The 26,916-nt window shown below is 44.3% G+C and overlaps 1 protein-coding gene across 1 annotated transcript in view; it reads left to right on the top strand.

Annotated features, from left to right (window-relative positions):
• The window catches only part of PRKAR2B (protein kinase cAMP-dependent type II regulatory subunit beta), a 116,847-nt gene that overhangs the window by 12,403 nt on the left and 77,528 nt on the right, over positions 1-26,916 (top strand). Inside the window, exon 2 of the mRNA XM_038741462.1 lies at positions 10,675-10,710. Within this exon, the coding sequence (XP_038597390.1) occupies positions 10,675-10,710 (36 nt within the window). The remainder of the gene's footprint in view (positions 1-10,674; positions 10,711-26,916) is intronic.

Here is a 26,916-nt window from a genome sequence, read left to right as displayed (position 1 = left end):
GCTGTGACCTGTTGGCTTTGAAGGGGGAGGGAGTTCTAAGCAGGAAGAAGGTCGTGAAAGAGGAGAATGAGGAGTAGTTTAGCTGGAAAGGAGAAAGAGTGTGGGGTAGTGAGAGAAGAAAGTGGTTGAGGAGGAGGGTTGGCCTACTCCATTCCAGTAAATGTGCTAAAAATTAACCTCAGTCTCCAACTCTGCTTTTCACATACCGAGCAAGAGAAAGACATTTTGGGTGAACCCAGATCTGTGCGGTGACGCCTTATCGATCGCACTATTGTCTGAATGATGTTCAGATTGCTACTCTTGTGTGTGACCCCCCTAATGTTGGATTGATTAGTGCCTGCATGTTCCAAACTTTGACTCTTGACAACACCAGGTGATTTCTCTAACTGAACATCAAACTCCCGGAGGAGAACTCACGTACAAGATCTCTGTGATGTTTAAGCAGTCCTATTAAGGACAAGAAACCCCTATCTTCTGCCACCCCTGTAAACAAGTGATGGGTGTCTTCACGGGATACTTTCTTGCCAGGAAGCTTTAAGGACTGGAAACGGTTCTGTAAGGACTGTAAGGAATCTAGACTGTAAGCTTGTTGTAGGCAGGGACAATGTCTACCAACTTAGTACTCTCCCAAGCATTTAGTACACTGCACACCGTAAGCGCTCAATAAATACGATGGATTGGTTAGCAGAAAACAGTCTGTCTGATCTGATGAGAATGACTCAAGATCAACTAACCAATTTTTTTTGTTTGGTATTTGTTAACCACTTACTATGTGCAAAGCAATTGTGGAGAAATAGGAAATGCATTAACCGCACCTTATAGAACATCATGTCACTGGCTAATAATGTAATTTATGGTATTTGTTAAGTGCTTACTATGTGCCACGCGCTGTTCTGAAGTAATAAGTAGAGTACTTGTTAAGGGCTTATTATGTGTTAGGCACTCTGGTAGGTACAAGATAATCAGGTTGGACCCAATCCCTCACCCAAATGTGGCACAAAGGTTAAGTAGGAGGGTGTAGGATTTAAATCCCCATTTTTTGTCTTATGCTGTCGAGTCATCTCCCACCCACAGTGACTCCATGGGCACATCTCTCCCAAAACACCCCACCTCCATCTGCGGTCGTTCTGGTAGTGTATCCATAGAGTTTTCTTGGCCAAAATATGGAAGTGGTTTACCGTCGCCTTCTTCCATGCAGTAAACCTTAGTCTCTGTCCTCGATTCTCTCCCATGTCACTGGTGCCCAGCACAGGTGAGTTTTGACTTGTAGCGGATTGCCTTCCACTCGCTAGCCACTGCCCAAGCCTGGAATGGAATGGGTAGGCCTCTGCTTGACTCCAACCCAAAGTCGAGACGGGTAGAGTGCTGGAAACTCTCCAGGTGTGATCCTAGAGGGTAGATTTTACGGCTAAGGAAACTGAAGCACAGAGAAATCAAGTGACTTGTCCAGGGTCACACAGCAGACCAGTGGCGGTATCAGGATCAGAAGCCGGGTCCTCTGATTCCCACGCCCGTGCTCTTTCCATTAAGCCACGTGGCTTTCCACGCTCGCTAATGGGATGCTTTTTGAAGTCTATGATGTTGCTTCTTCTGTTTGTAAAGAATAAATGTCGAGATGCCAAGTGATACAAGTCTCTGCAGGCAGAAACCAAACTAAGGGCCTCTACTGCTACTGCCACAGACTGGCTCAAACCTTTACACATAGAGGGAATCTAAAGGAGTCGGCCAAAACAGTTCAAGGATCTCCGTAACATAGCTTCCACTCTAGAAGAGGATGTTCTGCTGAGAAAAGTTAGCCTGTCGATCATTATCGATGGTATTTATTGGCTCCAGCTGTACGTGAACCCTGTTTGAAGGCCCTGTTTCCTTCAAGAGGCCTTCCCCGATTAAGTCTTCTTTTCCCCCGCTCGCTTTCCCTTCTGAGTCACTTATGCATGTCAATCTGTGACGTTTGGACACGTAATATTCGCCCCAACCCCACAGCACTTATGTACGTATCTTTGTCATATATTATAAATTACTTATTTGTTCATGTTAATGCCTGTTATGTATAGGGAACGCGTTTGCTAATTCTGTTGTATTCTCCCAAGTGCTTAGCATAGTGCTCTGCACTTAGTAAGTGCTCAATAAGTACGATTGATTGATACACCATCAGCACATTCCTTGCCCTTGGGGAGCTTACAGAATCACTAGATGGAGACACGGCTTTCAGCCTGTTAAGTAAGTCACCATTGTCATTAGAGCCAAGAAGAATGGCAAAGCTCTTGGGTCTGGTGGTATTCATTCAATTCATTCATTCGTATTTATTGAGTGCTCACTGTGTGCAGAGCACTGTCCTAAGCGCTTGGGAATTCCAAGTCGGCAACATATAGAGACGGTCCCTACCCAACAATTGGCTCACGGTCTAGAAGAGGGAGACAGACAACAAAACAAAACATGTAGACAGGTGTCAAAATCGTCAGAATCAATAGAATTAGAGCTATATGCACAACATTAACCAGAGTAGTAAATATGTACAAGTAAAATAAATAGAGAAATAAATTTGCACAAATATACACAAGTGCTGTGGAGAGGGGAAGGAGGTAGGGCGGGGGGGGGTGGGGAGGAGGAGAGGAGAAAGGGCTCATTCTGGGAAGGCCTCCTGGAGGAGGTGAGCTCTCAGTAGGGCTTTGAAGGGAGGAAGAGAGCTAGTTGTGCCAGCTGAGATCTTCAAGCAGGGAGGAGACGTTTTGCTCACTTGCGCGCACAGACTCCTCCTCAACATATGGAATGCCGACAAAATGCCACAGGATTTCAAAGATGCTGCTATCATCATGACCTTTAAGAAGAAAGAAGAGCGCTGATTCGGAAAGCTATTGTAGGATCTCACTGCTCTCTGGCTGGGATCTTGCCAGCATTGGAGTCTTCCTAGACTGATTTAGCGAAGAACCTGATTAACCGTGAATCTCTGTGGTGCTCCAGGTCAGAGATCTAAACTGATTTGATCTTCGCTATATGTCAGTGGCAGGGGAGATGGATGGAATGATACTGAGCTCTCCACTAACCTTTCTGACTCTATTAGGCGGTATTCTATCCTAATCTACTGCGGCTTCTTTGGGAGCGTTTGATAATTCCTAATAATTAGCAATAATGATGGTTGCACCAAGTGCTTAATATGTGCAAAGTAATAATAATAATCATGGTATCTGTGAAGCGCTTGCTGTGTGCCGGGCATTGTACTAAGCACTGGGGAGGATACAGGCTAATCCGGTTGGACACAGTCCCTGTCCCACATTTATTCATCGATTCAATCATATTCACTGAGCACTCACTGTGTGCAGAGCACTGTACCAAGCGCTTGGAAAGTACAACTCAGCAACAAATAGAGACCGTCCTTGCCCACGTGGGGCTCATAGTCTTAATCCCCATTTTACGGATGAGGTAACTGAGGCACAAAGAAGTGAAGTGACTTGCCCAAGGTCACACAGCAGACAAATGGCAGAACCGGGAGTAGAACCCAGGTCCGTCTGATTCCCAGACCTGCACTCTATCCACTAGACCACGCTGCTTCTCAAAGGACTGTACTAAGCACCCAGGTAGATACCAAGATCACGAGGTTGGACACAATCCTGGTTCACCAGGGCTCGCAGTCTAAGTAGGAGGGAGAACAGAGGAGGAAACTGAGGCACAAAGAAGTGACTTTCCTGAGGTCACACAGCAGACACGTGGCAGAGCCGGTTTCAGAACCCAGGTCCTCTGACTCAAAGACCCGTGCACTTTCCACTGGGCCGCACTGCTTCCCTCCTAGAGAAACCCCCGGCTTTATTTTTACCCCTCAGGAAATGCCATTGATGATGACAATGGGGAACACTGATGAACATCAGAATAATGATAATGATGGTATTTAAGCCCTCACCTTGTGCCAAGCACCGTTGTAAGATCAGGGGTAGATTCAAACTAGTCGTTAAGCACATTTATGTACATATCTTTAAATCATGTATTATAAATTGCTTATTCCTATTAATGTCTGTCTCCCCTTCTACATTGTAAGCTCATTATGGGCAGGGGAATATCGGGGCTCATTCTGTTGTACTCTCCCAAGTGGTCAGTACAGTGCTCTGCACATAGTAGGTGCTCAATAAATACGATTGATTGATCGATTGATGATGATGAGGACCCTAAGCCTCCACTGTGAGGGTCATCGCCTGATGCTTGGGGTGCCCGCCGCTCCCTTCCTCCCGCCCGCCCGCCAAGCCCTGCCCTGGCCGAAGCTAAAATCTTGGGTCCTCAAGCTCCTCGAGGGCAGGGGAGCGTGCTTACTTACGTACTCCCCAAAGTGCTTAGTACAGTGTTCTGCACACAAGGAGGACTCACTACGTACCATTATTTGACCTAAAGGGCCTCTGCTGCCGTCTTGATTCCTGGAGCAAACTACTCATTCCTGCTCAGCCCTGCTGGAGCCAAACTTCTCTTCCTGACTTGTAGAACACTGGGAAGTTGCTGTAATTGATTGAGGGACCTAATGTGGCTTAGTGGAAAGAGCAGACCTGAGGCAGAGGACCTGGGTTCTAATCTCGGCTCCGCCACTTGGATCTGCCCCCGCAATGCAGTTGCCGCACACGAGAAGAATTGAGGAAGGGAAAGAGGAGTCACAAGGACATGGATCCTATTCCCGGATCCACCTCTGGTGTGCTGTGTGACCTTGGGAGAGTCACTTCACTTCTCTGGGCCTCAGTTACCTCATCTGTAATGGGGATTGAGACCGTGAGCCCCACGTGGGACAGGGTCTGTGTCCAACCCGCTTTGTTTGTACCCACCTCAGCATTTAGTACAGTGCTCGGCACATAGTAAGCGCTTAACAAATACCACAGTCATCATCATCATCACTTGTCTGCTTTGGGACCCCGGGAAAGTCGCTTCACTTCTGGGTGCTTCAGTTTCCTCAACTGTAAAATGGGAAAAAAATGCTGGCATTCCTATTTAGACTGTGAGCCCCATATGGGACAGGGACTGTGTCTGGCCTGATGAACTTGTATCCACCCCAAGAGTTTAGAACAGGGCTTTTGACTCATAGTAAGTGTTTAACCCTCTCAGGGTCACATCCGGAGCGTTTCCAGTCTCGACTACGGGAGGGAGAGTCAAGCAGAGAGAGGCCTAACCATGTTTGGTTTTGTTCTCTGTCTCGCCCTTCTAGACTTCTAGGAACTGTCTCTATCTGTTGCCAGCTTGTACTTCCCAAGCGCTTAGTACAGTGCTTTGCACACAGTAAGCGCTCAATAAATACGATTGATTGATTGATTGATAGCTTGGGCAGTAGCTAGCGAGTGGAAGGCAATGGGCTCCAAGTCAAAACTCACCCGTGCTGGGCAGCAGCGGCAGGGGACAGAGTCGAGGGCAGAGACTCGTTGACTGCGCGGAAGGAGGCAATGGTAAACCAATTCCGGATTTTTACCAAGAAAACTCTATGGATCCACCACCACCGGAATGATTGCTGATGGAGACGGGGCATTCTGGGAGAGATGTGACCGTGGTGTCGCTACGGGTCGGACGTGACTCCGCAGCATAAGTCAACAGCAAGTGTTTAACAAATACCATTAAAAAAAATTTAAAAAAGTACCATTTCCCTGGAGCGTGTGGGAACCTGAAGACTTCCAGTAGTTTTTAACTTGTGTATTTATATGGTTGAAATATTTATGATTGAATTGTAACGTGTTTGCGTTACATTCTTTTGTTTGGTGTATCTATTCTCCCCCATTTGGATTGGGTGGTCATCATCATCATCAATCGTATTTATTGAGCGCCTACTGTGTGCAGAGCACTGTACTAAGCACTTGGGAAGTACAAGTTGGCAACATATAGAGACAGTCCCTACCCAACAGTGGGCTCACAGTCCTTATGGGCCAGGGATACCGGCACTTTCCAGCAGAAATCTACAAGCATAGGAGGCGACCTGAAGCTCCCAGGAGCGACTGTCAAGCTTTAGAAAATCCAGGAACATTGTGTCCGTTATGGGATATAATTTTAATGGTAAAAAACTGTAGTTTCTTTCAGTAGTTCTTGCTAAGCGCTCACTATGTACCGAGCACCATTCTAGACCCTGGAATAGATACAAGATAATCAGATTAGACAAAGTCCTTGTCAGTCATAGGGTTCACAGTCTAAGTAAGAGCAGGTAGGAAAATTACTCTCCCCGCCTTTTAAGCCTTGTTAAAGGCACATCTCCTTCAAGAGGCCTTCCTTAACTAAGCCCCCCATTCCTCTTCTCCCACTCCCTTCTGCGTCGCCTTGACTTGCTACCTTTGCTTTTCCCCCCTCCCGGCCCCACAGCACATATGTGCATGTCTATAATTTATTTATATTAATATCTGTCTCTCCCCGCCCCAAAACCATATGCTCGTTGTGGGCAGCCAATGTGTTTATTGTTGTATTGTACCCTCCCAAATGCTTAGGCCAGTGCTCTGCACACAGTAAGCGCTCAATAAACATGACTGAATGAATGAAAAGGATCGAATCCCCATTTTACAGAAGAAGAAACTGAGGCCCAAAGAATCAGTGGCATTTCAGTCCATCAGTGGTATTTATTGAGCACAGAGAGTTGCCAGTGCCCCCTTTAAAAATCCCAATGGCAGTATCATATTTGGGCTTGTATTTTCTTGAGAAATGTGTTGTTTATGTGGTAGAAAACCAGAGGCCTGGTGTCTTTGCACAGCAATAGACCTTTAGTGCCAGAAAATATTGACATCAATGCCCGTTGTTCATTTATGTATTTGAGCATTTGCCTGAAAGGGTGTGACAGAACAGTTGTGTTGAGCTAAATATTGCTTCAAGGGGGTTTCTTTTGGCAGACATTTGTCAGTGGGTTTTGTAACTAATTTTGGTACATTTTCCCAGAGTAATTGACGGCATTCAATTTTAAAAATACAAACCGAAGAACACAGAACAGATCCCTCTAGTTTAGGAAACAGTGTGACCAAGAGATAGACCACAGGCCCGGGAGGCAGAAGGACGGGGAATCTAATCTCGGCTCCACCACCTCTCTGCTGTGTGAACTTCTCTGGGCCTCACTTCCCGCATCTGTAAAATGGGAGTGAAGACTGTGACATGAATGAATCCATGTAGGACATGGATTGGGGTACCTACAAACTAATCAGGTTGGACCCAGTGCCGTTTAGTACAGTGGTTGGCACATAGTAAGTGCTTAACAAATACGTTTTTTTTAAGAAAAAAGGTAGCTCAACAGAGAATTTAGGAAAGAATTTAGAAAAGAATTTAGAAAAGAATTTAGGGAATTTAGAAAAATGGACCAGATGATTCTTCTTGAACCTCAGAATAGGAGCTCTGAATACCTTGAAAACAAATTGTTCAGTCTCTCATTCTTCTAGAGGGAAATTAACACAGTTGGACAATCCTACTACTATTTTCTTCAAGTCATCCTTTTTTTTCGTAATTGTACTTCTTAAGCATTGACAATGTGGCTGGCTCTGTACTAAGCGCTGGGGTAGATCCAGACTATCAGTTTGGACAGTCCCTGGTCCCACATGGGGCTCAAAATTTTAATCCCCATTGTACAGTTGAGGGAACCGAGGCACAGAGAAGTGACATGCCTAAGGTCACACAACAGACAAGCGGCAGAACCGGGATTAGAACCCAAGTCCTCTTGCTCCCAGGCCCGCGTTTCTTCCCACTAGGCCACACCACTTCTCCCTTAAAACTGCAGTTTTTGAAATGTGAATGGAATGGAACATTTTTTCCTCGAATGGTACTGAAGCAATTAGGTCACCACCATCGACGGGTCACGTCTTCGGCTCACATTCAGCAGTTGGTTCATTCAGTCGTATTTATTGAGCACTTACTGTGTGCAGAGCACTGTACTAAGCGCTTGTAGCAGTTCCAATGGGGAGCCTCCGAGGGGCCGGGAGATGGGGGGGACCCAGCAAGGAAACCCCACCATGCTAACCCCATCCTACCCGGTCCCCCATCCCTTCTCCGTGGCTTGTGGATTTGGGGGTCCCAGACGGCGGGGTTGAAAAGGACCTGCTAAATCAAGAAGGGGCTGTAGTGGGTTGAGTGTTTCAAAATGTCAGTCAGTCATATTTATTGAGCGCTCACTGTGTGCAGAGCACTGTACTAAGTGCTTGAGAAAGTACAACAATATAACAGACACATTCCCTGCCCGCAGCAAGCTTACTTACAGTCTGCGGGGGGGAGACAGATGAGGTAACTGAGGCACAGGGAAGTGAAGTGAATTGCCCAAGGTCACCCAGCAGACAAGTGGTGGAGATTAAAACCCAGTCCCTCTAACTCCTGGGCCCGTGCTGCTTCTCTATTCCCAGATTGCCCAAAAGACCATACATCAGCTTAATTTGTGGCAGCCAGAAGCACATTTGCAAATATGCAGCAGATAGCCTTACTGTAACTACTGAGGCGAGCCCGTGGTTAATTAATTTGTAATTTCATAGTAATTTGCTCCACTGTCTTTTTGTTTTGCTGCTCATTTTGCTACCATCAACTGGATCGCTTAGTTCTTTCGGTAAGAAAGCAGGATGCTTTCCTTGGGTCTAAATATTCCCTTGTCAGTTATTTCTTAAAATAAACTGTCACTGAATCTATCAGCTGGAACCAGAGTAAAATGGCAGAGGTTTAAAACAGCATCTCAAATTTTTAGATGAAATTGTCTATGAAACTAAGATGAGAAACTAGTTTTTATCTGGAAATGATTTCATAGTACATGCATACGTTAAACTTTCATGTTTTTTTCTTACCCTAGGAACTGTACATTCTTTTTTTTTTCCTTTTTAATGTTTGTTTAGCTAGGATGAACTGAATCATATTATTGTGGCATTCTGAGAATGAGTCTAATAGACTTTTTGAGAATGAGCCAAGCAGAAGAGGAAAAGGTTACTCCCCTAAAACATCTAATTCTGTTTTATGAAGTGAGGTGTATTCTTCTTCTGAATTTGTATGTCTCTCTGCAGGTACAGATTTGTATGTCCCTTGGCACTTGATCTTTTTCAGGGTATAATTCATTCTAGACAAGGGCCAGGACGTAAGAGATTGTTTAATTTTTCATTTTAATGAATCGATCGATGGTATTTGTTGAGCGCTTACTGAGTGCAGAGCACTGAACTAAGTACCTGGGAGAGTACAGTACAACAGAGCTGGAGACAAATTCCTTGCCCATAATGAGCAAATGTTTAGTGATGCTAGATGGGAAACTCCTCACTATTGGCTTCAAAGCTCTCCATCACCTTGCCCCTTCAATCAATCAATCAATCGTGTTTATTGAGCGCTTACTGTGTGCAGAGCACTGTACTAAGCACTTGGGAAGTACAAGTTGGCAACATATAGAGACAGTCCCTACCCTTTCTTACCTCACCTCCCTCCTCTCCTTCTCCATCCCAGCCCGCACCCTCCGCTCCTCTGGTGCTAACCACTGTGCCTCCTTCTCTCCTGTCCTGCCATTGACCCCTGGCCCGCGTCCTACCTCTGGCCTGGAATGCCCTCCCTCCTCAAATGATGATGATGATGGTGGTATTTGTTAAGTGCTTACTATGCGCCAAGCCCTGTTCTAAGTGCTGGGGTAGATGCGGTGTCAGGTTGTCCCACGTGGGGCTCACAGTCTTAATCCCCATTTTACAGAGGAGGTCACTGAGGCCCAGGGAAGTTAAGTGACTTGCCCAAAGTCACAAAGCTGACAGGTGGCGGAGATGGGATTAGAATCCACAACCTCTAACCCAAGCCCGTACTCTATCCGCTAAACCGCGCTGCTTCTCAATCTGCCAAATAACCTCCTTCAAAGCCCTACTGAAGGCTCACCTCTTCCAAGAGGCCTTCCCAGACTAAGCCCCCTTTTCCTCAGCTTCCCCTCTCCTCTGCGTCGCCCCAACTCACTCTCTTTGCTTTACCCCCCTTTCCCCGCCCCACAACACTTATGTATATATGTACATATCTATAATTCTATTTATTTATATTGATGCCTGTTTACTTGTTTTAATGTCCATCTTCCCCGTGTCTAGAATGTAAGCCAGGTGTGGGCAGGGATTGTCTCTCTTTATTGCTGAATTGTACTTTCCAAGTGCTTAGTACAGTGCTCTGCACACAGGAAGCGCTCAATAAATACGATTGAATGAATGGATGAATGAAGCTCGCTGTGGGCAGGGAATGTGTCTGTTATAATGTACGCTCCTAAGTGCTGAGCACAGTGCTCTGCCTATAGTAAGAGCTCAATAAATACGACCGACTGAATGACTGACTCTGAAAGTGAAGCCATGATTATTGGTAGTAAAGATAGACACTGGGCAGCAAGGGCCATCTTGGTTTGAGGACTATCTTAGTAGGTCATTTATTCATTCAATTATATTTATGATTGTATATATTTATGATTCATGTAAGAATGAATAGCCTCAGGTAGAACAGTCTTATTTCAGGGAAAACCTATGCCAGCTTAATTGTTTTTAAGAATTAGATTCTTTGGTCTGGGCCAGTTTTTCGTGGTGTCACTGAAATACTCTTATCATTTACATTGGTTCAGCTACCTAAGCATGTTTGGATAAATTAGCATATAACTTACTTCCTCAGCTAATAGAATAAATGATTAAACTTCACTTTAAACGCTCAGTGCACTTGATTGCAGATGGCAATCTTTTGTAGTATAGCAGTGTTTAACCTGCTCCTGTTTTTTGCTTTTTTCTACAGCTCCAGTAATAAATCGATTCACTAGGAGGGCATCAGGTAAGCTCACCATTTTGTGTTCCCCTTGATTGTTCTCTCGTGACTACATTGTTGAATCTGTTTATTATTAGTAGTAATGATAATAATGATAATAATAGTTGTGGTCTTTGTTAAGGTATGCGCTAAAATAAATCAGGTCTCACACGAGGTTTACTGTCTAAAGAGGAGGGAACACAGAGATTGAATGCCCGTTTTGTAGATGTGGGAACTGAGGTCAAGAGAAGTTAAGTGACTTGCTGAAGGTCACACAACCAACTGGTGGAGGCGAGATTATTCATTCAATCGTATTTATTGAGCGCTTACTGTGTGCAGAGCACTGTACTAAGCGCTTGGGAAGTCCAAGTTGGCAACATATAGAGACGGTCCCTACCCAACAGCGGGCTCACAGTCTAGAAGGGGGAGACAGACAACAGAACGAGACATATTAACAAAATAAAATAAATAGAATAAATATGTACAAATAAAATAAATAGAGTAATAAATACATGTAAACATATATACATATATACAGCTGGGATTAGAGTCCCAGTACTCCGACTCTCAGGCCTGACTGGGCCACGTTGCTTCTCAGTGTTTAATAATAGTGACTAACACTTTTCAACCGGGTAATCCTAATGTAATAGGGATTATTCACAAAGCAGTTTTTTTCTTTGATAATAATAATTGTGGACTGAGTTAAGCACTTACTATAATAATACTTATGGTATTTGTTTAGCACTTACTGAGCACGGGGGTAGATACAAGGAAATCAGGTTGTCCCACGTGGGGCTCACAGTTTTAATCCCCATTTTATAGATAAAGAAACTGAGGCACAGAGAAGTGAAGTGACTTGCCCAAGGTCACACAGCTGATCAGTGGCGGAGCCGGGATTAGAACCCATGTCCCTTTACTCTGTGCTAAATGCTGGGGTAAATACAATGCAATCTGATCAGGCGCAGTTCCTGTCCCTAATGAGGTTAGTGCCTCAGTGGAACAAGCCCGGGCTTGGGAGCCAAGAGTTTAGTACAGTGCTCTGCACACAGTAAGCGCTCAATAAATACGATTGATTGATTGATTGATTAAGTAAGAGGTCATGGGTTCTAATCCTGGCTCCGCCACTGATCAGCTATGTGACTTCGGGCAAGTCACTTCACTTCTCTGGGCCTCAGTTACCTCATCTGTAAAACGGGGATTAAGACTGTGAGCCCCACGTGGAACAACCTGATTACCTTGTATCTACCCCAGTGCTTTGAACAGTGCTTGGTACATAGTAAGCGCTTAACAAATACCATCATTATCTAGCGCTTAGTACAGTGCTCTGCACACAGTAAGTGCTCAATAAATATGATTGAATGAGTGAAGGTATTTAGTCCCCTTTTTACAGATGAGGAAACTGAGGCATAGAGAAGTTAAATGGCATACTTCCACTGACTTGCCCAAGGTCTAGTTGTTGAATGGGATTTCAACCTTTAGGTTTCCAAACTCCCGCGTCTTGTGCTCTTTTTTACTAGGCCACATTACTCCTATATTTGATATATGGAAGACCTCTGATGAGCCATTAGAAAAAACGCTATTCAACTTAGTATTTATCTGTAAGTTCGTATTTTAGGAAAATATGCATTTCAATATCTGAATCATTTTGCCCAATCATTTGTTCCTATTTTTGCCTTAGTAGCCAACATGAGCAACTAAACTGAGTTTTATAAATGGTGGCTTCTAAGTATAGTTTGCTACATTTATGGAATGGACTAGGTTTGAAGTGAGCCAAGTGCGGTATTTAGGGAAAATGTTAGATTGTGTCAAACAGATTGTCCCAAGTTACTATCTGAAATTGCTGAAAGAGAAGTTGAAAATCATGAGAGGCATTATGAAAATGTGGTGCTTTATTTCAAACAGTCAGTCAATTAATGGTATTTATTGAGCGCTTACTGTGTGCAGAGCACTATACTAAGGACTTGGGAGAATACGATATATAGAGTTGGTTTTTACATCTCCTGGCCGAAAGGAGATTACAGTCTAGAATGGGAGACATTAAAATAAATTACAATTGGGAATGATAGGCTATAAGGATACGTACTTAAGTGATTTGGGGCCAGGTGCGGGGTGACTATTAAAGTGCTTCAGACCCATGCACAAAGGCATCACAGAAGTCAGGCTGAGGAAATGAGGCGTTAATCGGGGAAGGCTTCTTGGAGGAGACATGATCTGAATAGGCCTTTGAAGATGGGAAGAGAGGCAGTCTGTTAGATATGAAGGGGGAGGGAATTCTAGGTGGAAGGGAGGTCGCTAGCAAAGAGAAAGTCAAGATCGAGGTTCGTTAAATCGGAGGAGTGAAGGATTGTAGTGGGAGGTGAGGTGAGGTAAGGGAGGGAAGGTAGGACTTAATGGAGCACCTTAAAGCCGACAGTGACGAGTTTCTGTTTGATGTGGTGATAGATGGAGATTTTTGAGGAATGGGGATATGTACGGAGAACGATTTCTTAGAAACCTGATCCGGGCAGCGGAGCGAAGTATGGACTTGAGAGGAGAGAGGCTGGAGGTGGGGAGGTCCGTGAGGAGGTTCCTGCAGTGGTCGAGGCGGGACAATGACGAGGGCTCGGATCAGCATGGTAGCAGTGTGGATGGAGAGGAAGGGGAGGATTCTAGAGATGTGAAGGTGGAACTGACAGGATTTGATGGCAGAGTGAATGAGAGAGATTATTCAGTGATCATGTGTAGGTTACAGGCTTGTGAGACAGTGAGGGTTTGGGTGGCAAGATGAGGAGTTCTGTTTTGGACATGTTAAATTCAAGGTGTCATCGGGACATCCAAGTAGAGATGTCCTGAAGGCAGGAGGAAATGTGAGACTGAGAGGGCAAGAGGTTGGGGCTGGAGAGAGAGATTCGGAAATCCATCAATATAGAGGTGGAGTGAATGAGTTCTCTTGTCTAGACCTTGAGGGACACCATTAGGAGGTGAGAGGCGGAGGAGAAGCAGGCGAAAGGGACTGAGAAGGGGCGGCCAGAGAGCTAGGAAAAGAACCAGAAGAGGAGGGGGTCCGGGAAACCAAGTTTAGATAGCGTTTCCGGGAGAATGGGTAGATCACAGTCTCGGAGGCAGAGGTCTGGGAGGATTAAGATGTAGTAGAGTCCATTTAATTTGGTAAGGAGATCATTACCATTCATTCAATTGTATTTATTGAGCGCTTACTGTGTGCAGAGCACTGTACTAAGCGCTTGGGAAGTACAAATCGGTAACACATAGAGACGGTCCCTACCCAACAACGGGCTCACAGTCTATTGGATGTCCTGCCATCCTCACAAACTTTACATTTCCATTAATACTCATAATGCCTGCCCTAAAGGACTGTACAGTCTAGCAAGGGAGGCAGATACTAAAATAAATTACTGACAGGAGAAAGTAATGGAGAATTGAGATATGTACCTAAGTGCTGTAGGGAGTTGTGAGTTGTTAAATGTGTGGATGGTGCAGACGTGTGGAATTGGCAGTTGAGGAATATAAAGGGAGATTAGAAATCGATTGGGGAAGACCTCTTGGGCCGGGTGGGATTTCGGAAGCTCTTTGAAGGTGGGGAGAGTAGTGGTCTGTCGGATTTGAAGGCAGGAGGGAGGGCAGGGGCAAGAGTTTGGATGCATGAGAGACAGTGCTCTGCACATAGTAAGTGCTCAATCAATCAATCAATCGTATTTATTGAGCACTTACTGTGTGCAGAGCACTGTACTAAGCGCTTGGGAAGTACAAGTTGACAACATATAGAGACAGTCCCTACCCAACAGTGGGCTCACAGTCTAAAAGGGGCATCAATAAATGCCATCAATTAATTGATTGAGAGACGAGAGCAAGGCACATTGAGTAATTGGATCTATGACCAAGTACTTGCCCTTGAACCGGTGACCTTTGGGCATTTGATATTTATTCATTCAGTCACTCAGTCAGTCAGTTGTATTTATTGAGCGCTTACTGTGTGCAGAGCACTGTACTAAGCGCTTGGGAAGTACAAGTCAGCAATATATACAGATGGTCCCTACCCAACAACGGGCTCACAGTCTTGAAGGGGGAGACAGACAACAAAACAAAACATGTAGACAGGTGTCAAAGTCATCTCAGCCCCACAGCATTTATGTACATATTTCTATATTATATATTATTTATTTATATTAAAGCCTGTCTCCCCCTCTAGACTGTAAGCTTCTTGTGGGCAGGGAACATGTCTATCACCTCTGTTGTACTCTCCCAAGCACTTAGTAAGATGCTCTGCACACAGTAAGCACTCAGTAAATACCATTGAATGATTGATAAAATAATAATAATTATGGCATTTGTTACGCATTTATTATGTGCCAAGCACTGTTCTAAGCAGTGGGATAGATACAAGGTAGATAAGAATGACTCCTTCCCAAAAAATCAGGTCGGTACTTTCCAAGAAAACTTAATCCCTCTGTCTTAAGTAATTGAAACTCCAGTTATGTATGCTTTTATGAAAGCAGTGTGGCTTAGTGGATAGAGCACGGGACTGACAGCCAAAAGGTCATGGGTTCTAATTCCGGCTCTGCCACGCTTCTGCTGTGTGACCTCGGGCAAGTCTTTTCACTTCTCTGGGCCTCAGGTACCTCATCTGTAAAATGGGGATTAAGAGTGTGAGCCCTGTTTGCGACAGGGACCGTGTCCAACCCGCCTACCTTGTATCTACCCAGTGCTTAGAACAGTGCTTGGCACATAGTAAGTACTTAACAAGTACCATAATGTAACATTTTTGACAGGGAGGCTCAGACCATTTAATTGCCTAACCAAATTGTTAGGAGAATGGGAGCAAACTACACTTTACTATCAATCCATCATATTCATTGAGGGCTTAACTGTGTGTGTAGCACTGTACCAAGTGCTTGGGTGAGCACATTATTTCAGAGTCGGCAGACATGTTCCCTGCCCACAAGGAGCTTACAGTCTGGGGTGGGGTGAATAAAGGGCACAAATCTAAGTGAAAGGGTACTCGAGAAGCAGTGAGGCCTAGAGGAAAGAGCACAGGCCTGGAATTCAGCCCTGTCACTTGTCTGCTGTGGGACTTTGGGCAAGTCACTTAACTTCTAAGGGCCTCAGTTACCTCATCTGAGAAATGGGGGGTTAAGACTGTGAGTCCCGATACATGATTATCTTGTATCTTCCTCAGCTTAGTACAGAGCCTGGCACATAGTAAATAACAAATGCCATTCAAAAAAGGGTGACGCTTTTAAGATTTGTGGACTGTAAATTAATACTACAATTAAAATATCCCCTCCTTTCGAAATTTAAAGAGAACACTCAGCTGTTCTGTCTTTTCTCCCTTGCTCTATTTCTTGTTCCTAGATAATTAAAACCAGACATATAAATAAATCAAGAACTACCTTGATTTCTTTTGCTTTTTATCTTTGTATTTTCATGTGCTTTATAAAAAGGAAAAGGAAGACAATAACATCTTCTGGAAACCTAGGCAAAGTAGTCTGTGCCTGTAAACTGGGACTGTGTGTTTTAGGGGATCTTAATTAAAAAACATGTTTTCATAAAGTGCAATGGATAGTAATTAGGGAAATCTATTTCACGTTGTGAAAATCTGCCTCTAATGAGACCTTTAAAATACATTTTTATTCCTTAAAGTGTATTTGTTATAATTACCAGTATCTGCTGTGCGGGCAGCTTCTCTATGTCTCAGTTATCTCATCTGGAAACCGGGGATTGAGACTGTGAGCCCGACATGAGACAGGGACTGTGTTCAACCTGATTTGCTCGTATCCACCCCAGTGCTTAGTACAGTGCCTGGCACATAGTAAGCACTTAACAAATATAATTAGTCTTGACTTAATGATGGCATTTATTAAGCGCTTACTATGTGCAAAGCACTGTTCTAAGCGCTGGGGAGGTTACAAGGTGATCAGGTTGTCCCACGGGGGGGCTCACAGTCTTCATCCCCATTTTACGGAGGAGGGAACTGAGGCACAGAGAAGTTAAGTGACTTGCCCAAAGCCACACAGCTGACAGTTGGTGGAGCCGGGATTTGAACCCATGACCTCTGACTCCAAAGCCTGGGCTCTTTCCACTGAACCTTCTGCTTCTCTCTTATGCCTTCGAGTCGTTTCCAACCCAAAGCGACACCACAGACACACCTCTCCTAGAATAACCCCGTCTCCACCTGCAGTCGTCCTGGTAGTGGATCCATAGAGTTTTCTTGGTAAAAATCCGGAAGTGGTTTACCATTGCCGCCTTCCACGCCGTAAACTCGAGTCTCCGCCCTCGACTCTCTCCCACCAGCACGGGTGAGTTTTGACTTGTAGCATCATCATCATCAATCGTATTTATTGAGCGCTTACTGTGTGCAGAGCACTGTACTAAGCGCTTGGGAAGTCCAAATTGGCAACATACAGAGACAGTCCCTACCCAACAGTGGGCTCACAGTCTAAAAGGGGGAGACAGAGAACAAAACCAAACATACTAACAGAATAAAATAAATAGAATAGATATGTACAAGTAAAATAAATAAATAAATAGAGTAATAAATATGTACAAACATATATACATATATCTACTCGCTAGCCACGACCCAAGCTAGGAATGGAAGGGGTAGGCCTCTGCTTGCCTCTCCCTCCCATAGCCAAGACTGGTAGAGCACTGGAAACTCTCCAGGTGCGACGTTGAGGGGACCGTAATTAGTATGTGGGAGAAAATGAAACAAGCGAACAGTAGAGCTCTTCACCATCGGCTTTAAGGCACCCAATCAACTTGGCCCCCCTCTTCCTTACCTCACTGATTTCCTACAACCCAACCTGTACATTTCATTCCTCCAACACCATGATTTTCTCCATACTTCGATCTCGTCCGTCTCGCCGCCAACCCCTTGCCCAGGTCATCCCTCTCACCTGGAACTCATTCAATCAATCAATCAATCAATCAATCGTATTTATTGAGCGCTTACTATGTGCAGAGCACTGTACTAATCGCTTGGGAAGTACAAATTGGCAACACATAGAGACAGTCCCTACCCAACAGTGGGCTCACATTCTCCCCCCATGTATAACAGTCCGCCCCCTCCCCACCTTCAAAGCCTTAGTAAAATCACATCTCCTTCAAGAGGCCGTTCCTAGTTTAGTCCTCTTTGTAGCTAATCTCTCCAATCAATCAATCAATCAATCAATCAATCGTATTTATTGAGCGCTTACTGTGTGCAGAGCACTGTACTAAGCACTTGGGAAGTACAAGTTGGCAACATATAGAGACAGTCCCTACCCAGCAGTGGGCTCACAGTCTAAAAGGCTCCACCTTCCTCATCGCCTATGGTTTTGGATCTGTACTCTTAAGGACTTGATAATAATAATAATGATGATGGCCTTTATTAAGCGCTTACTATGTGCAAAGCACTGTTCTAAGCGCCGGGGAGGTTACAGAGTGATCAGGTTGTCCCCCGTGAGGCCCACAGCCTTCATCCCCATTTTACAGATGAGGTAACTGAGGCACAGAGAAGTGAAGTGACTTGCCCAGAGTCACACAGCTGACGATTGGTGGAGCCGGGATTTGAACCCGTGACCTCTGAGTCCAAAGCCCGGGCTCTTTTCCACTGGCCCACGCTGCTTCTCTTAGATGAGATAGGATGAGAGGGACAGGAAGATTGATATTCACTTCACCCTCAGCCCCACAGAACCTTTGTCCGTATCTATCATTTATCGTTATTTAATGTCCGTCCATCCCCAGCAGACGCTAAGCTTTTGGTCTATCAACTCTGTTGCAATTAGTACGAGAGCTTCGTGCAGTGCTCTGCACTCAGTAAGCACTCAGTAAATAGCACTGCTTGATTTAGGAATGAAACTAAAATTTAGATTCAGTGGCATTCCACGTGGTGTGTTTTATCTTGATGATGAGTGTATTTGTTAAGCGCTTACAATGTGCCTTAATAGATTAAGGTCATCAGGTTGTCCCACATGGGGCTAACAGTCTTAACCCCCGTTTTACAGATGAGGAAACTGAGGCACAGAGAAGTAAAGCGACTTGCCCAAAGTCACACAGCTGACAGAGCCGAGATTAGAGCCCACGACCTCTGTCTCCCAAGCCCGGGCTCTTTCAACCAAGCCACGCTCCTTCCCCTATCTTCTGAGTCCTTCTGCAGGCTGCAGTTGTGTTAAAACTCTCTCAGCGTTTGTTTGCATTTTCAGAACAAAGCGTTTTTATTAAAAATCAAATTCTTGGGGTAGTTGGTTTGATGACTACCAGTTTTGCTTTGCACTGTTGTGACACACTAGTCAGAGACACCTAGAACAACATCAACGCATAACTGTGGTATAGTGTGTGTAGACACACACATACACACACACACACTCTCTCTCTTTCTCATGCTGGAGGAGGCAAACCGATGTGTCAGGTTGGAGGGGAGGGAGTTTGGAGGAGAAAATTTAAAAATAGACAAAGTTTGGATTGGGGAAGGAGAATTATTACTCCAGAAGAAAATAACTACGTGCTGATTCTGTAATGGAAAATCTTGACATGATCATAGATGATCATCTCCAAAGGATTTGCAATGACTTAATTAGGAATTATTTGTTTATGATTTCTCTGCACGCAGCAAGCCCTCAGTAAACTCCATCGATTGATTGCAGCATGGCTCAGTGGAAATCAATCAATCAATCAATCGTATTTATTGAGCGCTTACTGTGTGCAGAGCACTGTACTAAGCGCTTGGGAAGTACAAGTTGGCAACATATAGAGACGGTCCCTACCCAGCAGTAGGCTCACGGGCTTTGGAGTCAGAGGTCATGGGTTCAAATCCCGGCTCCACCACTTGTCAGCTGTGTGACTTTGGGCAAGTCACTTAACTTCCCTGTGCCTGTTACCTCCCCTGTAAAATGGGGATGACGACTGATCACCTTGTAACCTCCCCAGCGCTTAGAACAGTGCTTTGCACATAGTAAGCGCTTAGTAAATGCCATTATTATTATTATTATTATTGCTTATAGATGTCCATAAAACAGTTGAGATGAGACCCTCAAGGGATTCCCTGACCAGAAAATGACATGTAAAAATGTGGAAAGCCGTGGCTTCTCTAATTAAGCTGAGCATTCATTGTCTGATTAAAGAACTTTCCAGGGATGGTTGGCAAACTGTCTTAGCTGTGATAGCATATCATGTTCCTTTGATGGCCTCATATTTGTAGAATCTGAAGGTACTGCAATCTCCGACCCAAAGGCAATTGAAACGCGGAGTTTGCAGAAGAATCAGGACACATTTTGTACATTTGATTTGGATTATTATTTAGAATTATACTATGGATGTTAAGGAGGCTTGACAGGGTAGTAGAATGAGAGGAGCTAGGGCAGCAGACTAAGGCCGGATGGGATAGAAATGGACATTTTTTCTTTGGTTTGGTTTTTTTGATGGCATTTTCATCTTCTGAGCCCTTCTGCAGGCGGCAGGTGTAGTGAAACTCTCTCAGTGTTTGCATTTTCAGAATAAAGCATTTTATTAAAAATTAAATTCTTGGGATAAAGCCCTTATGCCAGGCACTGGGATAGATACAAGTTAATTAGGTTGGACACAGTTCATGCCCCGTGGGGTGCTCACAGTCGTAATCTCACTTTAGAGATGAGATAACTGAGGCACAGAGATGTTAAAATGACTTACCCAGGGTCGCGCAGCAGACAAATGGCGGAGCTGGGATTCGAACCCAGGTCCTCTGATTCCCAGTGCTCTATCCACTAGGCCACGGAGTTGGGGGGATTCAGTGAGGGCCTGCTACGTGGAGAAGATGGGATAGGTTGGATCCACCCAAGGAAATGGTGATAATCAGGAAGATGGGCCAGTGGAGCCAAGCGGTGAGGTAAATACAAAAATGCCATACACTTATAACAGCGCTCAGTTATTGCTAAAGTGGAAATAAATTGTCCACATTTGTCACTGCCGAGCTTTAATTTGACATAATGCAAAGCAAAAAGAAGGTAGAGGTGAACAGAAAGCCGATAAACTCCTTTTCCTCTCCTTTATTTTAAGGTTTATACAAAATCAATCGATCGATGGTATTTACTGAGCGCTTACTATATGCAGAGCACCGTACTAAATGCTTGGAAGACTACAACAGAATTAGCAGACATGGTCCCCGCCTACAACGAGCTTACAGTCTAGAGGGAATCCCCGTGTACATTCTAGTCGTTTTTCTACGGATAAATGAAAGTTTTCACCAACGACCCAGCACTGATGACCCGGCCGGTTATTGTTTGTGTGTTTCTGTAAGCATCCTGGTCACAAGGGCTAAATCTTACTTTACTTCGCTGAGATAGAAATGGCCCAGTTAGGAGCTAACTGTTGAAGGCCTTGCCGGTAGCAGCATGGGGCATTTATTATTAGGCAATCGTGCAAATCAGTAAAGATTTCTACCACGCTTCTAGTCATAGGGGGTAAGGAAAATGTCAGCAATTACTTGCTCTCGGATTTTTATGCTTTTGAATGTGTATAAAGCATTAGGTTTTAACAAATATTGGATACTTAAGATAATCACACTAAGTAAATTTACTAAGTAAATTGATTTAAGGGTGTCTGTTCTTTTTTTTCCCCCAATGGTATGTGTTAAGTGCTTACTATGGTGCCAGGCACTGTACTAAGCACCGGGGAAGATACAAGTTAACCAGGTTAAATACAGTCCATGCATCATCATCATCATCATCAATCGTATTTATTGAGCGCTTACTGTGTTCAGAGCACTGTACTAAGCGCTTGGGAAGTACAAATTGGCAACATATAGAGACAGTCCCTACCCAACAGTGGGCTCACAGTCTAAAAGGGGGAGACAAAACCAAACATACTAACAAAATAAAATAAATAGAATAGATATGTACAAGTAAAATAAATAGAGTAATAAATATGTACAAACATATAGTTTATAAGTCAATACAAGATGGATTCCAGGCCAACTAATGAAAAAGATATGCAATTTAAAAGAATTCCCTTCTTACTCTTTTTGCTTCTCGGTTTGTATCCAGGCTCACAGTCTTAATCTCCATTTTTTAGATAAGGTAACTGAGGCACAGAGAAGTTAAGTGACTTGCCCAGGGTCACACAGCAGGCAAGTGGTGGAGCTGGGATTAGAAAACAATGCACACATACTTTCTTGCTTTGAGCCCAAAAAAAAGAAATCCCTTCTATCTGAGGTAAATTTCCTTACATGAATGCAGATCTCTGCATCTCTAGTCTGGGCAGGGAACGTGTCTACCAACTCTCTTGGGTGGAAACTAACTTTTTAACCAGCCTTACTCCATTTTGTTTTCAGTCTCCATTTTGTATTAATCTACCTTGTTTTCCCAAATCATGCTTCAGCAGATTCCCTTCCCCTGTCGACAGTGGCTTCCTGGGTCCTGGATTTAGCTCAGAAAGGCAGCAATTGGAAAACCGATGGATCGTCGAGTAATTATTGGAATAAAAAGGCAAGAAGCCTACTTCCTCAAATGACACATCAGCGGGCTTTCATCCGAACGGCGCTTTCCATTTCAAGCAGTCAGTGGTTCTTGTTGAGCGCTCATGGTGTGCAGGGCACTAGACTAAATGTTTGGGAGAGTATAGAGTTGATGAGGACATTTCCTGCCCACCACGAGGTTTCTTTCATAAAAAAAAAAAAATCAGAATGCAGTTAACAACTATGGGCTCCTTGTGGAGCGATGTGTCTGCTTATTGTTGTACTGTATTCTCTCAAGTGCTTAGTACAGTGCTTTGCACACAGTAAGCGCTCAATAAATCCATTTGAATGGATGATTGAATGAAGCCCCTTAAGTAGATGACAAGGGATTGAAGTGAAAAGCTTCTAGGCAAGTCCCTGAATAATAATAATAATAATAATAATAATAATAATGGTATTTGTTAAGCACTTACTATGTGCTGGGGAGGTTACAGGGTGATCAAGTTGTCCCACCATGGGCTCACAGTTTTAATCCCCATTTTACAGATGAGGTAACTGAGGCATAGAGAAGTGACTTGCCCAAAGTCACACAGCTGACAGTTGGCGGAGGCGGGATTTGAACCCATGGCCTCTGACTCCAAAGCCTGTGCTCTTTCCACTGAGCCACGCTGCTTCTGAACTTCTCTCTGCCTTATTTTCTCATCTGTAAAATGGGGATTCAGTACCCGCTCTCCCTCCTGCTTAGTCTGTGGGACAGGGACTGTGTCTGACCTGATTGCCGTAGATCTACCCCAGTGCTTAGTACAGGGCTTGGCACATAGTAAGCGCTTAACAAATACTGCAATTATTATTATTTTTGTAATTACTATTTAGGGAATGGTGATTTGTCAACTCCATCCTGTAAGCTCAGTCACTCAATTAGTAGTATTTATTGAACACTTTATTTATTTATTGGCCAGGTCAGTCTGTTAATTGTAATTATTGAGCGTTTACTATGTGTAGAGCACTGTACTAAGCGCTTGGGAGAATACAGTATAAGACTATAATAGACACATTCCCTTCCCAGCTGGGGCTGGAAACAACTAACTCTATTTTATTTGTACGTATTTATTCTATTTATTTTATTTTGTTAATATGTTTTGTTTTGTTGTCTGTCTCCCCCTTCTCGACTGTGAGCCCACTGTCGGGTAGGGACCATCTCTATACGTTGCCGACTTGTACTTCCCAAGCGCTTAGTACAGTGCTCTGCACACAGTAAGCGCTCAATAAATACGATTGAATGAATGAATGAATGAATACCTACCATGAGCTTACCATTTAGAGGGGGAGACAGACCATTAATATAAATAAATAAATTACAGATACGTCCATAAGTGCTGTGGGGGTGGGAAGGGGATGAATAAAGGGAGCGAGTCAGGGCGATGTAGAGGCAGTGTGGTGTAGTGGTTAGAGCGCGGGCCTGGGCGACAGAAGGACCCGGGTTCTAATCCCAGCTCTGCCACTTGTCTGATGTTTGACCTTGGGTGAGTCACTTCACTTCTCTGTGCCTCATTTACCTTATCTAGAAAATGGAGATTAAGACTGTGAGCCTTATGTGGAACATGGACTGTATCCAACCTGATTAACTTGTATCTACCCCAGTGCTTAGTACAGTGTCTGGCACATAGTAAGCACTCAACAAATATGACAATTATTATTATGGTAATAGTGGTATTTGTTAAAGCACCTGCTATGAGCTAAACACTGTAGTAAAATAAACACTGTAGTAAGCGCTCAGGTAGATGTAAGATCATCAGGTCCCACAAGGGACTCACACGTAAGTAGGAGAGAGAAGCAGCATGGCCTAGTGGATAGAGGAAAGGCCCGGGAGTGAGGAGGACCTGGGTTCTAATCCTGGCTCCACCACTTGTCTGCTGTGTGACCTTGGGCAAGTCACTTAATTTCTCTGTGCCTCAGTTAGCTCATCAGTAAAATGGGGATGAAGACTGCGAGGCCTGAGGGATTGTGTCCAATCCGATTACCTTGAACACTCCCAAGCCTTTAGTGCAATGGCTCAGTGGAAAGGGCGGGGGCTTTGGAGTCAGGGGTCATGGGTTCAAATCCCGGCTCCGCCACATGTCAGCTATGTGACTTTGGGCAAGTCACTTAACTCCTCTGTGCCTCAGTTACCTCATCTGTAAAATGGGGATTAAGACTGTGAGCCCCCCGTGGGACAACCTGATCAGCTTGTAACCTCCCCAGTGCTTAGAACAGTGCTTTGCACATAGTAAGTGCTTAATAAATGCTATCATTATTATTATTATTATTAATAAATACCATTAATGATGTTGATGAAGTGTCTATCAAACACAGTTGGAGCTGTTCTTCTTTGAGACTGATGTTGGCTTTCTTAGCCATGAGGTGTCCTGTTGCTCTCCAGGGCACAGTTGGTTTTTTTCTGAACATGAATTTCTTTCCACTTATTTGTATTTATGCCACAGTTTTTCAATTTACCAGTCATGGTCCATAAGTGAACCCGGTTTAAAGGGGCAAAGCACACAATTTGTAGTCCCCTTCACCATCTGAGGTGACCAGTGCATTCCTGAATAGGGACCGCTCAAACAGTCAGCTAATGCAGGCGTGGCTCAATGGAAAGAGCCCGGGCTTGGGAGTCAGAGGTCATGGGTTCAAATCCCGGCTCTTCCAATTGTCAGCTGTGTGACCTTAGGCAAGTCACTTCACTTCTCTGTGCCTCAGTTCCCGCATCTGTAAAATGGGGATTAAGACTGTGAGCCCCCCATGGGGCAACCTAATCACCTTGTACCCTCCCCGGTGCTTAGAACAGTGCTTTGCATGTAGTAAGCGCTTAAAAATGCCATAATTATTATTATTATGTGGCCACCTCTAGCTACAGGTATGTCAGAATATAAGCAGGGAGGCAGATGTAAGTCTTTAAAACAGCGAAACACAGCCTCAGAGTGTAACGTTTGGGGTGTGATGCTGGAGTTCGGCCCGCCTGAATTGAAGTGGTGGCTCTTTTCAAGCCAAAGCCTTGGAGAATACCGAAATACCAAGAGGCACAATTAAAAAATATATATATAGCTCCATGCCCTGCTTGAAGCGAACACAAGAGCAGAGAAGAGCAGCGTGGCTTAGTGGGAAGCAGCATGGCATAGAGGATAGAGCACGGGCTTGAGAGTCAGAAGGTCATGGGTTCTAATCCCGGCTCAGCCACTTGTCTGCTGTGTTGCCTTAGATAAGTCACTTCACTTAATAATAATAACATTTTATGAAGCGCTTACTATGTGCAAAGCACTGTTCTAAGCGCTGGGGGAGATACAAGGTGTTGTGTTGCCTTAGGTAAGTCACTTCACTTAGTAATAATAATAATGACATTTTATTAAGTGCTTACTATGTGCAAAGCACTGTTCTAAGCACTGGAGAAGATACAAGGTAATCGGGTTGTCCTACGTGGGGCTCACAGTCTTAATCCCCATTTTACAGATGAGGTAACTGAGGCACAGAGAAATTAAGTGACTTACCCAGAGTCACACAGCGGACAATGGGCAGAGCTGGGATTTGAACCCATGACCTCTGACTCCAAAGCCCGTGCCCTTATCCATTGAGCCACGCTGCTTCCACAAGCACGCTTCTGTGTGCTTCAGTTACCTCATCTCTAAAATGGGGATTAAGCGCTTAGTACGGTGCTCGGCACACAGTAAGCGCTCAATAAATACGATTGAGTGAACGACTGTGAGCCCTATGCAGGTCAGGGACTGTGTCTAACCTCATTTGCTTGTATCCACCCCACCGCTTAGTACAGTGCCTGGCACATAGCGCCTAATTATCATAATTATTGTTATTATTATTATTCTTAGACCATGGGCCTGGGAGCCAGAGAACCTGAGTTCTAATTCTGGCTCAGCCATCTGCCTCCTGTGTGATCTTGGGCAAGTCGCTTAACTTCTCTGGGCCTCAGGGTTTACAGTTTCCTCAACTGTAAAATGGGGGATTCAATACCTGTTCTCCCTCCCACTTGACTGAGAGCCCCATTCATTCATTCAGTCGTATTTATTGAGCACTTACTGTGTGCAGAGCACTGTACTAAGCGCTTGGGAAGTCCCATGTTGGACAGGGACTGTGTCCCACCTCATTCATTCAGTTCTATTTGAGTGCTTACTGTTTGCAGGGCACTGTACTAAGTGTTTGGGAGAGTACTGTGTAATGATAATAATGGTATTTTAGGCGCTTACTATATGCCAGGCACTGTTCTAAGTGCTGGGGTAGATATAAGGTAATCAGGTTGTCCCACGTGGGGCTCACAGTCTTAATCCCTATTTTACAGATGAGGTCACTGAGGCACAGAGAAGTTAGGTGACTTGCCCAAAGCCACACAGCTTCAGCGCTTACAACAGTGCTCTGCACATAGTAAGCGCTTAATAAATGCCATTATATAAAGTGGCAGAGCCGGGGTTAGAACCCACAACCTCTGACTCCCAAACCGGTGCTTTTCCCACTAAACCACGCCGCTTCTACTGTATAACAATAAACAGTCATATCCCCTTCCCACAATGAGCCCAGAGTCTACCCCAGTGTTTAGAACAGTGCTTGACACATAGTAAGCGCTTAACAAATACCGTTAAAAAAAATCGCAACAGAAAGTGTATGAGATTGTTAGTTGTGAAGCTCTCTTGTACAATGTTCTGCACACAGTAAGCGCTCAACAGATACCATGGATTGACTGATCTTGTCAATCACCTGCAAGGATACAGTATTAGCAAAATGTTCCAATTTGAAAGACATTTTATTTAGGAGTTATTTCTGTAATAGGATAACAGAAACATATTTTT

This window comes from Tachyglossus aculeatus, assembly GCF_015852505.1.
Source record: "Tachyglossus aculeatus isolate mTacAcu1 chromosome 12 unlocalized genomic scaffold, mTacAcu1.pri SUPER_6_unloc_1, whole genome shotgun sequence".
Lineage (NCBI taxonomy): Eukaryota > Metazoa > Chordata > Mammalia > Monotremata > Tachyglossidae > Tachyglossus > Tachyglossus aculeatus.
Note: the sequence above shows the minus strand (reverse complement) of the source record. Positions and strands in the feature narration are given on the sequence as shown.